The sequence below is a fragment of the Leptosomus discolor genome, chromosome 4, assembly GCF_034619465.1.
Source record: "Leptosomus discolor isolate bLepDis1 chromosome 4, bLepDis1.hap2, whole genome shotgun sequence".
Classification (NCBI taxonomy): Eukaryota; Metazoa; Chordata; class Aves; order Leptosomiformes; family Leptosomidae; genus Leptosomus; species Leptosomus discolor.
This window is the reverse complement of record NC_141394.1, coordinates 114,929-127,494: the sequence shown is the minus strand read 5'-3', so window position 1 is coordinate 127,494 and position 12,566 is coordinate 114,929. Positions and strand designations below refer to the sequence as shown.

Here is a 12,566-nt window from a genome sequence, read left to right as displayed (position 1 = left end):
CTACTCAAGTTATTTCATGAGCACTCATGTGATTCACCACAATGCAAGAACATTGTGTATGCTCACCGTCCTGAGAAAGCAAAAGAGAACCAGACCCCTGTCAGGAGTTACCTCACCAACTACCGCAAACTTCTCATATACTTCAATGAAAAACGTTTCAGAATACTGTGTGGAAGAGTTGTTCAGCCGCTCGGAGTACCAGAGTACTGAGGAGTTCCAAACTTTCACACTATATCAGCTACCTTAGGCTGAACACCTGCAAGATTTCAAACAAGCAGAAAAGAAGGTTAATGGGTTGAAAGAAAAAAATTTTAAAAAAAAGCAGACCAACAGCATTACATTTTGTTTCTATATTTCAGTAAAACCTACTTGAATACACTTTGAAACAAGAGTACAACAAAATAGAATATACTTCAAATGTTGAATATACAAACTATTGTAGTTCATTCTGAACACTGGTACTCCCCTCTTAACTTCAACTAAAAAATAAATTTACAGGTTTAGAACTACCTGACAAAAGCTCATGCTGGGTGTGACCTTTCAAGTGATAGAGTAGAGCTGAAACTGAAATGTATGCATGGATGTCAAGGCTAAGTGAGAGACACAGGCATGTTACAGCAGGAGGCAGAAAGCCTGCTGCTATTTTGTCCACAATTAAGAAATTTAGACAGACTTTTAACTACCATACAAAATATGTTACATGTCATTCTATAACAATACTGTGCTAGGTACAAGATTTTTAAAAAAATTTGTTTTAATAAAAAAGCTTTACACAAACAAGCCATTAGCTTATTTCAAGAAAGATAACTGAAAATCAGTCTAAGGCTTTCATTTTGAATCTGCTTAAGCCGTATGATACAAAAATCCCTCTAGGTCTCTGTCTTCTTTTAGAAGCCCCTTAATCTTCTCCTTTATTTCACATTCTACAATACCTAGTAGCAGAGTTTTTGACATAGCACCAGTTGAGTACTGTGGGCACACAGTAGTAATTGCTGGTATGCATATAAAATGCATCAAATTTGCCATTTGTAACAACGAGACTTTCCTCTCCCCCTGAAAACTAACCAAGGCAAACCTCTCACACAACTCTCTCTTAGTGTTCCAGGTCTTAGTGTAACGTGGTGACAGGTAACGTAGTGAACTGTTTGGTCCCTTTTCAGTCCCTCTCTTTCCTTCTCCATACGTTCAGCTGTTTCCCAACTGGAAGAGGCAGTTTTTGTCAGCATATCAATGTGGTTCAATTCCCACTGAAGCACGGGAAAATAATATTTTTTCCAGTAAGTCTTCAACATATGCATGTTTATTAACATTTCAAAACTCTCCTTTTCGACTTGGTGATTGCATCCACTTCCCTCCCCCAATTATGTCAGTATATTCAAAACCGTAACAGTGTAGAAGTCCGTGCTGGAAGCAACCTGTTCTTCACTTCTCGCACGTTATGATTCCTTCTGTTTTCATTGTTACAGGAAGGGCAATAGCTGAGGGCGTGCTAACTACTACAACATGGGTCACAGTCTTGCCTCCATCTGCTGGCTTCTCTTCTTTTACCAGCTGCAGTGTTTTCACTTCATGTTCCTGTTTCAAAGCCACTGTGTCCGATTTAACTTCCGGACTCTTTATAACTGCACTAATCACCCTGGGAGCAGTCTGGCCAGACGCCTGCTGAGCAGGCACCGAGAGTCTCATTACTGGTGTCCCGTGAGCTAGAGACACTGGGGTCAGTGCTCGCACAGCCAACGGGGTTCCCACGATGTTGATACTTCCTGACCCGGACAGGCCCGTTTTTGTTTGTAACTGACACTGCGTCAGTTGCGTGGCAGGGATCGTGATGATTTTGGCAGGCTGCATTGTGATTTTGTCTCCGTTTTCAGCAGAGGTTGGCATCACAGTAGGGATTGTCTGGATTACTACCTTTGGAGTTGTCGCTGTTGTTGGACTGGTGTTGGTTATTAACGGAGACCCTGCGTTTACTGACTGCACTGCCACAGTTGAGATTTTCTGTCCCAGAGAGGTCATTACAACAGGCACTTGCATTGCCACACGTACAGTCCTGTAAAATAAAGAAGTATGTGTGTGTTTAACCAAAACACAGGGCACCATTAGAGATGACAAGAGGGACAGACAAATCTAGGATTTACAGATTTTCAATTGGTTCTTTAAAGAAAAAAAAAAACAAAACCAAACAAACCAACCAAACAAAAAAAACCCTTTTGCACATCTAGCAAGAGGACTTTGGAAATGTAGTAGGCAGGTTTCCTATTTCTTTGTCGTCCCCGTCATCCCCCCGACATCATTTTAAAATACGCACGAGGGCACGTGTTTTGGCAGTTGGCTCTGATCTCATAAACTAGCGTTTCTTTGTATTCTATCACGTCAACCTGCTGCTTGCAAATCAGAAATTATTTCCAACATTTAAAACATAGAACAAAAAACTAAAAGACAGCTTCCTAACAAAAAATTTGCTTGCCATAGCAAACAACAAGCCCAAGCCACACTAATACAAACCTGGGAGCTGTCGTTGCCGGGACAGTAGTAGTGGTAGTTGAGGAACGAGATGACGATGGATCATGCGCTGGTGAGGCAATATTCACCACTCTGGTGACTGCTTTTTCTGTTCTGGTATAGCTTAATTGAGAGGAATTTTTTCCTCCACGTGCAGAGGTTGCTGCTTTTAAAAGGTTTTCTGCAGATAAAGACACTCTTTCCAATGACTTTTCATCTGTAGGCATTGACAAATCTTCATTGCAGGACTCACTTTTGTCATCATCTATAACAACTATATTTTTTGGCATTTCCTTAAACTGATATACAAGCCTCTGTCCTTCAACTTTTGCAAGGATTCCTCTTTGATAGTAGTATCTGCAAGAAAAGTACATTTATGTAGTAACCAAAATAGCAATAGATTTTAAAGAAAACCTCATCCTACGCTAACAAGAAAATCTGAAGTGACCACAGTAAAAACTACAATGTGCAAAGGTAGGGAAAGAAGCTGACAGAGCATACTGACAAAGAACGCGAAGGATCTAGCTGAAAAAAACCTGACCTTTTAAATACCTACTTCAGGAACTAAATGGCAAATAAACTGGTAGCATAAAAAAGCAGTAAGAACTGCAAGACTCTGATGCTTGTTAAACAGCTAAGTCAGCAACATGCCAAAGCTTTTAAAATTTCAGAACTGTTGTATTTCTATAGACAAAATTAAGAATCAGATTTAAAATTACAGTAGAAAACTTACGGATATAAGAGTTTTTACCTCAGAGCTCTTCCCATAGTCTCATAGTTCATGTCGGGTTTGTTTTTGTGTTTTCCCCATAATCTGGAGACAGCTTTGGAGTCCACAAGTTTAAAGATTCCCTTCTCTCGCTGAGTCCATTTAATGTATCGAGGGCAAGTATTTTTGTCCTGGAGAAGGTCCAGAAGAAACTCCCATAAGTATGTTGTATTTCCTATAATCAGAAAGCATTCAAATATTAGAAATACACTTTTAAAGATAACAGAAAGTTCTCCATATATAGGTAACTCTGAATGACCTGCATTACAAGCAAATGTATCACAGAAGAGGGTATGTAACATACCCTGCACATATTCATTCATTCTGTTAAGTTTAGCAAAGCCTCCATAAATATTTACATTCTGAAAGGAGCTAATCCAAGTGATCTGCTAAACAGCACAGCAGCCCGTTCAATCCAGCGCCCATTCTCAATTCTTGAAAAGAAGTGTGGGAGGGCGTTCCAAGTCACTACAACCTACATCTGTTCAGCAGAGGCAGGACAAGAGCTCCTGATTTTCTTCTCATATTTGCTTAAACAGGGAATGGAAATGCCAGTGCATTTTATGACAGCGAAGGACAGGAGGATATACATAAGTAATTCTTAAAAGGCGTACCACTTTCAATAACAAACCGTCTCAACTGTGCTAAGTTTGTGACACCACCTCCTGTCCAGGACCTAGGGCTCTCACACTGTCTGGTGACAGGCCCGTGTCCTGGCCCTTCCCAAATGTACGCTGCAGAGCAACCAACATCCTTCTAGGCACAAAGCCAGTCCAACTTCATGTGGCAGGAATCCCATGCACTATTCTGTAATTAGGGGGATACAGAATGAAGTCGGCCTACAGAAGAAGAATTTAACGTACTTCTTCGGGATTCAAGAGGTGTACCATTTCCACTGGAGGAGCACCAAGACAGGGTGTATTACTAACTATCAGGATGGCATAAAACATAACGTGAGGGTTGTCTGCACTCTGACTACACCATTTGCGTCTAGGAGAGGGGGAAGAGAAGCAGAAGAAAAAAACCAGATCACGTTCCAATTTGTATTTGGAGAAGACTCCTCAAATTATCTGAGAAAGGAGAACAAAGACAGAGCTACAAGGATAACAACCTCAGACTGTTAATCCCAGTTCTTCACTTGATCACGTTTCTGGGGGCGACACAGACCAAATAAAAATACATTAAATTTTTTTGTATGTGTGTGTGAAAAAAGGTCATTAACTCCTGAGATTTGGTGGCCCAGCATAGCGCATGTTATGCCATGCTGAAGACAATTAAAATACATTAAGGCAGGTTAAAGGCCACTGTTGCAGACTCCAAGAAGTTAGCTATCTCTGAAAAACCTCAAAGGGTAAGTTTCCGTCTTCTTCCATCTTCTGGAAGGCGACCTCACAGACAGACAATAAATGTACTTTACCACATGCTCCAATAAACAGTAAATACTGACTCAAGAGCTACCAAAACGCAGCTTCCACTGGATTTCAGAGACATGTGAGTAGGACCTGTAATGAGGAAAGAGTTGACAAGAGAACTCGGGAATCCTGAACTCATTCTAGATTTTAGGGAATTAATCCCCCCCCCGCTTTTTTTTTCCTTAGCTGCTCAGAAATAGAATTTATCAGTCCACTGCCAAATGCTGTAGGTCTGCCACAGATTTTTTGCAAAAATATAAGTGGGCTTCAGTATTAGGAAGCAAACAGGAACTCGAAATCATTCCTGAAAGCGCCTAATTTTTCGGCAAGAACAGCGCTGCTCACTCAGCAGTTTTCTTCTTTTCCCTTATACTCTACATTGACTAAATAACAACATTTTTCCACAGGAGGACTATGCAATACCTGTATTACTCTGAAGCCATCTATTGCCAGTAAGACCCAGTGATAATTCAGGTGGGCTGCTGTGTCAGCTATAGCTGCTATGCCTTTCACACAAAAAGCTTATTTTAGACATGTTTAATACCATCTTGAACCATTTTTAAGCACTTTCTCCTTAGAACCCAGACTTCCCTAAAACTATGAATTCAAGCTTACAGACTCCTGAAGAAGAGACAGACACACTGTAAAATGTATTATCTGAAGAGGTTTACAGTCGTGCCACTCTTAAGCATCCATAAGGTCAGCCTGGCAGACAAACACGTACCGCACCTTGCTAGGAAGACAGAAGTCTTATTTAACAGCTCTCGTCTCCACTCCTGAAAGGTTTCACACTAACCAGGACTGTAAGTAGCCACTGAGCTAGACATTATCACTAGCTATCTCAACTTCAATACAGAGTAGATTTTGCACGAGATGAATTTTTGTGGCTGGCCAATTATTACAGCTACCGGCTACTTAAGAACGTCAGCTGTTGTCTCAAAACAGAAGGGTTACTGGCCAGCAAGTACATGGGTGATAAAAGGCACCGTGGGTACCAATGAACATTGGTACCAGCATCTACGTGAAGAAGGTGAAAGCCAGTTTTGCTCCCTCCAACTGCCCACACATTAAAAAGAGTATTTATGCAAGTGAGAAACAAAATACGGAAAGAGAAACCATGCCTAAACTGCTAATCCACTACGTGAGGACAAAGAAATACTTTCTCACTTTAAGAAAAAATATTAAGAAGTCTCCACTTCCTCCTGTATAATAAACTGAAGGGCAGAATTAAATAACATTTACAGCCGCTTCACTTTGCACCAGAAAGTATCAGGAATGCACAAAGGAAGGAGTACCTATGTGTCCAACCAGCCGTCCTCCTCCTCCTCCACCATGACTTAACTCTGCTGACAGTACTGAGCTCTACGAATAATTCCTCATTTTCCAAAATAACACTGCATATATTTGCAGTAATTTTTAAAAATAAATAACAAAAAATAAATCCAGTAAAAAAATATTTTGCAGGACATCAAGTTAGCCTACACTAAGAAAAAAACCTTTATTTTATGCCAGTTGCAGTTTAAAACATGGAATGAGATACCTTGTGAGAAACAAGAGACGTAAGTAGGTCATTATGAGGGTGCACAGAAAAAAAAAACAACAACAAAAAAAACCCCACACAAAACCCCAAAGCAGTACCATCTCCCGATTCATAAAACAAACAGCTATAGAGTGAAATCACTGGTACAGACAAAAACTAGAAGAGACAGAAATATAGGCACCCTTTCTCAAAGTTATTTGTGCAGCAGACTAGGAACTGGGACACTTTGCAAGCACTATTCAGGTAACGGAAAGCTGTAATAGTGAAATCAGAATTAGAAAGAAAGCTAGGAAGGCTTTAAGAACACTCAAAAAAAAAAGAAAATTAAACAAGATGTACTTTTAAGTACAGCAGATGCAAAATCTGTGATCTTCATTGAGGTCCACTGCTACATCCAAATCCATAGACGACACAGTGGCTGCTGCGGGGAAGTTTAATTACTGTTTGCGCTGGTTTTCATGAGCTAACATCTGCACGACATCAGTCCCATTCTTCCTTGCCCTACTGACAAAAATGATGACTCAGGAGCTGTACCCAGATACGGAATTATGTAAACAGGAGATCTTGCTTTCAAACAAATCCCAAAAGAATAGTGGAGCTGACCACGGCACACTGTTTCAGCTGGTATGCTGCCACTGAAAAGTCACTAAACTTTGTTTCTCCTAGCCATAGCAACATCTCCAAACAACGTTCAATGCTGTAAGTGGGGAAGAGACCCACATTTTTCACTTATAAGCAGGGGAAGAGCTGATACGCTGCACACCAACTGAAAGGTAACCTGCGAGCAAATGCCCTAGTCTGCCTCCCTGCTGGGTGAGTAGCAGGGCCTTGGCGTCCAAGAAAGGACTCACTAGTTACCAGGAGAAACATCAGGAAAGTACGACTCTCCTGCACAAAATCCCTCGCTCAAACCAGTGAAGACAGAGATCCTAATTTGTTTTTCCCCTTAAGCCAAACTGAATCTATTAGTCAAGGAACATATTCCCACTGAAGTTTGTGAATCAACTAACATATTTTCAACCATCGCCATTACAAACACCCATAAACCGCTTCTACTTGAGAACAAGCCTTTCAGCAGCAGCTCAACAAATTATGTGTCTAGCAGTAAGTTAACACACAACACAAAAGACAGCGCGAGCCAACACACACGAAGCAAAGCAAACAAAAAATCAGGGCACTTCTAGAGCAGTTCCACACATCCTTGTGCTAGATCTTGCACAAATTGGAAGACATCAAATAAAATTAAAATTCTAGTGAAGTCTGTACAAACTCGCCCACCAAACTTTTAAAGATCTATGTGTTTTCTCTGACAGACACAATACATACACAGTGCATAATTTTAAAGAGTCAATAAATGGAACAGACATACCTTTGCCTTCTCTAGGTTTCTTCTTTATACCTAGATCTGGAGACCCATCAGATATAGCCGATGGTTGGGTCTTTGGTTTACGGCCAGCTGCACATAAAACATGGTGGGGGAAAAGTATTAATCATATGCAGAATAAAAGTATTTTATAGTTTGTCTTTGCTGAAAGAAGCAGTTCATGTGGTTTTTTCCCCTGGCATCTCCTTGCTACAGGTATGGTTAAACCTAAGTTCTTACGATTATTACTACTGCACCTGCAGTTTAATTCATCATTTATTTAGTTGCTTATTTCACAGGCAGAATTAACTCAGTTTCAGACAAGTTAATGGCAGGTGAGGTAAGCACCAAATGTGTACAGTAAAACTTTAATTTATTTGCATTCTTTTAGTCTGCTTCACTCTGAAATGTATTATTTCTTCTGCTGCTTTGTTTCTGGTATTCTAGCATGGGCATGTATCAAAGCATCAGTTTTCCTAAGACATTTTACTACCGAAATCATAAACATTCACTTCCACCTTGCACCTCTCCGTTAAAAGCTGCAGACAGGAGCTCTCACTCAGTGCGCGAGCTGTGCTGCAGGGGCTTCACACATGGCAGAGCATTGAGGCAGCTACCAACGGCGCTGGCAGCCACAGCCACGCAGGACAGCTCTGGGCGGCGCTGGAAGCCTCCTTGCCCCGGTGTGGGGCTGCCTCGCCCCAGCTCACGGCGGGCTGGCAGGGCTCCCACACGCCTCCTCCTACCCTGTGCCTGCCCCTGCCAGAGGCTCAACAGGGGACTCCTTCCTCCGCAAGCGGCAGCCTCACAGCTGCCTACGTTCTCGCTCCAGGGAAATCCTCTCCCAGCAAGACCTGCGGCTTCTTCCTCCTTTCACACTCCAGTGACCTGTTCACGCAAGGTAAACAGGCCCAAGCACAGAAGAGGATCACACCCCCCAGCAGCAGGCTGTCAACAGTCCACGCTTCTGCCTTCAGTTAAAGGCAAGCAGCAATGATTCACTCCCCTACCTCAGGCACAAAAGCATTAATTTTTGCTGATGAACAATGTTCTTCATTAAACACTGCCTTTCAAAAGGCACTAATTATGAAGACCAACGTTATGGCTCTGTAACTTTGGCTGAATGACTTTACACACTTAAGAGCAGGGATTTGGACTCTGTAATAGGAAAAAAATATTCACAAAATAACTGTCATAGAATTTGAGAACTTCCTGAGCACAGTACCATAAGGCAATCCACCCAGTAATGACCATCCAAACAGACTGTGCAATACAAAGAAATAGTCTAAATCCAGCATACAACTACAGCTAAGGAAATGCTTTAATCATAATTTTCTTGCTTATGTGTTTTACAGTAGAGTAACAGTTATCTGTTATGTGTGTGTTTTTATTAAATCTAGAACTCACAGATCTTAGATTTATATCACTTTATCACTACATCGCATTTTTTCCCTTAAAGTACAAGTAAATCTTAGCATCTCTGGAACGTCTAATAAAACAATATTCCTACAGTTATGTGCATTGTATTGTTGCCTGTAAGAAAACTACTAGACCAGAGAGAAACCTCGCCCGGTGCCAACCTCTCATTTGGTAGCTGAATGCTTAGAACTCAAACACCGTTCCGAATAGTTTCTTCTCCAAGACACGCCAATCGGACAAATAAGATATTTCTCTTACAAGGAAGATCTTGTACTGGTTTTGTAAAGTGATGGATGGTTTTGCAAGTTAGTATTCACCCTGCTCTTTCACTAGAAGAACCCTGAGTCTACCTGCTCTCCAAATATATCCATATTTGGGACACCAATGTTTACCTACACAAGTCTTCTTTTGAACCCTTCCCTACCCTTCCTCTGCTTTGTAAACCGTGCATAAAAAACGCAACAACAAAGACATCATTTTCCTTCATGGCTCAGCGAACCCCATTCTCTTACTACTTTTTTTCTTTCTTCTTGTTGCATTCATTTTCTAAGAACTCGCATTTCAGACTCCAATCAGTATGAACATATGAGCAAAGAAATCAGATCATCTAGCCTACCTCCAGCTGTATCAACCACACCATCTGCAGCAGTGCACATCAGAAATAAGTTCTGAGACTGCTCCTATGAAGAGCCCTACATACCTTTCTTCTTTTTCATTGGCTCATGGGTATCAGGGGAAGTTGGAACAGGAGATGCATCCATTGGTTCAGATTCCTCCGTTGATACCTCCACCACAGTTTCTGTGATAACATCAGGTCTCATGGCCGCATGGATAAACTCTGGGGATGACACACAAGGAGGGACAAAAACTTCCACTACGAGGGAAGACAATAAAAAAGGAAAATAGTATCTGATGAAGTTTCTACCTGATTATTTTAATGTACCTTACATGAAATTATTTTAAGCAAAGTATACGCAATAGTATAGCAAGATTCTGCTCCAACAACCTGTCACCTAGAAAATCAATCCAATTCTCAAAACCACACATGCTTGCCAGTATTGTAAGCGTAAGACAAGTATCACACCGATATTTTTTAGAACTAAACTCGATTTTAAATGAAACAAATTAGAAATTAAGTTTTGATCCTTATTCCAACCTCCACTTCCTATTGTGTAGCTTTTGAATTTCAGTTTGAACATTATTTCATCCAACATACATTAGCTTCAGAAGGAAGATCAAGTTAAAGTAATCATCAACATTAAGTTTTGGTTTTTTTTAAACTGGTAACACTTCACAACACAGCGTGTTCAGATATTCTTTCTAAAATAGAAAAACTGATAAAAACACTTCTCCCTTAAAATAACTCTTTATTTTAGCAATTTAGAATGTCAAATTCACAGAACCACAGAGTGGTTAAGGTTAGAAGTGAGCGTTGGAGGGCACCTGGTCCAACCCCCTGCTAGAGCAGGGCCACCTAGAACCAGCTGCCCAGGACCATGTCCAGAAAGCTTCTGAGTATCTCCAAGGACGGAGACTCCAAAGCCTCTCTGAGCAATCTCTACCAGTGCTCGGTCACCTGTACAGTGAAAAAGTATTTCCTGATGTTCACACAGAAAAATTCATTTTAAATGAACTCAAGGACCTCTACCCAAGAACCTCTCTTGGATATATGATTTAATCCGTAAGTATACTTGTTACAGGGTGGAGATACCATGTAAAAACTCACACAAATCAGTAGTTTTGAAATAAGCAAGCGAAGTTTTAAACAGCATACGGTTCTCCACAGAGGCAGGTTTCCCAATTTGCTTGTTTTAATAATTAGTGGAAGGAGGAATGGCTCACAGAGCAAAAACTGTGGCTGACATACCAGGACTCCTGGCATCTCTCAGGCAGGTAGGAGATTCCATATGAAGCAAGGCCTCTGCAGCCTCAATGGTCTTATCCGTGCAGTGCACATTACTTCCATGAACAGATGCTTCCACTGCAGAAGGATAAAAAAGATGAACAAGAACAGATTACTTTTAAGAAGTCCACATGTATTACTGTACAACTGCACTACTCAATCTTAAACATGAAGATCCCAAAATTGTCAGGGGTCTTCACACCTTTTGTACCTCCCAGTCAACAGAAATGTTTAGGGAAGACACGAGACAAGCAGAACCAACACTGCCACTTCTTAGATTAGATTTGTGGCTCACAACCAAGCTCCTCATTTCTATGAGGTGTTCAAGAGCTTACAGGATCAGACTCCTCAGATTTGTCTTCTGCCTTCATGTTAACCAGAGCAAACCAGGTTGTAATAAGGACAGTTACAAACTAACACAGCAGAGCAAGGAAGTAGTACCATCTCCAACTATTATCCCATTAAAATCTAAAGATCACCTCTCCAGATTTTCAGTCTGTTTGAATATACAGATATAGTATAAGAATAGTTTGCAAAACAGATATACCCAGTTTCGTTTTCTGACGCTAAAAATATCCATGAGTTGGGTTTAGCAGGCTTGGTTGTTAAAAAACAAAACGCAAAGCATAAAAAACAGTACACAGGGTTTTTTTTTTTTAAGCAGTAACTAAGGGAAGAAGGTAAAAATATCCTTTTTTTTCCAAGTTCTGAAAGTTTATGAAAACTAAGTTATTAATCAAAAATAATTTAAAGTCACTTCAAGAGAGCATATTGAAGTTTGATACAGCGCAGATCACAGCAACTTGAACACAGCAGCAACACTAAAAAAACCCCCAACTTCTCCATTAAAACCACAACCCTATTCCTGGCTAACTGCATGTTCCTCACCCTTGCAAAGGTTTTTAAAAGCGGCGACTGCAGAAACACCTGTTGCACATCATCCACACTCTCGCTAAGGTACGCCAGCTCTCTCCAGTTGCTCTTTCCATTTATGGCCATCTCCTCAAAGCTGAACCGCTCCAGCGAGGCAGCCAGCAGCCCAGGAAATCTATCTTTAGCGTAAGCAAGGTCACCTATCTCCAGTGTCAAAGAACTAAAGAGGATTCGGTAATAATTCTCTATGAGAACTTCAAGGCACCTATCCTGTTACTGAAAATGTCTACGAAACAACTTGAGTGAAAAGCAGGGAAAATACCGCTGGCGTTTCTTCTGATTAAAGAAAGCACTAGATACAAGCGGATTCATGCAGGCACATATAGGGAAAAACCTTCCAGCATATTGTAGTATACTTAAATGCAAGGATTAAAACTTCGAAAAACCTACCAGCCAGCAGACTAAACATACAAACCAGAAGCTGAAAGCGAATAAAATCTGGAAGGTTCACAAATGCAGAATTTTGGGCAACTGAAATGTCCCACTGAACCAGCCCGGCTGTCCACCCGATGGCCCACTGCTGGATTCCCACCACAGCCCTCTTCTGGGATGCTATTTAAGGGGCTTTATCTTTTGGAATAGCAGATGCCTGATAAAGCTGACATTCCACCACCACTTTACCCCAGGGCTGGGAAGAATAAAAGCCTACATAAGAGCACAGGAAAATCACGCTAAAGGAAAGGGTCGCTGCGGCAGGCTCTGCCCCTTGGACAACCAGTGGCCAT

General features: G+C 41.1%; 1 protein-coding gene across 6 annotated transcripts in view; it reads right to left on the bottom strand.

The window, feature by feature from the left end:
• Window positions 1-335: 335 nt before the first annotated feature.
• Window positions 336-12,566, bottom strand: part of ELF2 (E74 like ETS transcription factor 2) — a 35,389-nt gene continuing 23,158 nt past the window's right edge. For 2 of the 6 annotated variants that reach the window (XM_086463782.1, XM_086463785.1), the window contains 6 exons: window positions 10,873-10,986; window positions 9,706-9,879; window positions 7,593-7,679; window positions 3,254-3,446; window positions 2,506-2,859; window positions 336-2,050 (listed from right to left, as the gene is read on the bottom strand). In XM_086463782.1, coding sequence (XP_086319908.1) covers window positions 1,423-2,050; window positions 2,506-2,859; window positions 3,254-3,446; window positions 7,593-7,679; window positions 9,706-9,879; window positions 10,873-10,986 — 1,550 coding nt within the window. In that variant the 3' untranslated portion in view covers window positions 336-1,422. The remainder of the gene's footprint in view (window positions 2,051-2,505; window positions 2,860-3,253; window positions 3,447-7,592; window positions 7,680-9,705; window positions 9,880-10,872; window positions 10,987-12,566) is intronic. The other 4 variants (XM_086463784.1, XM_086463786.1, XM_086463787.1 and 1 more) reach the window with 3 other exon arrangements.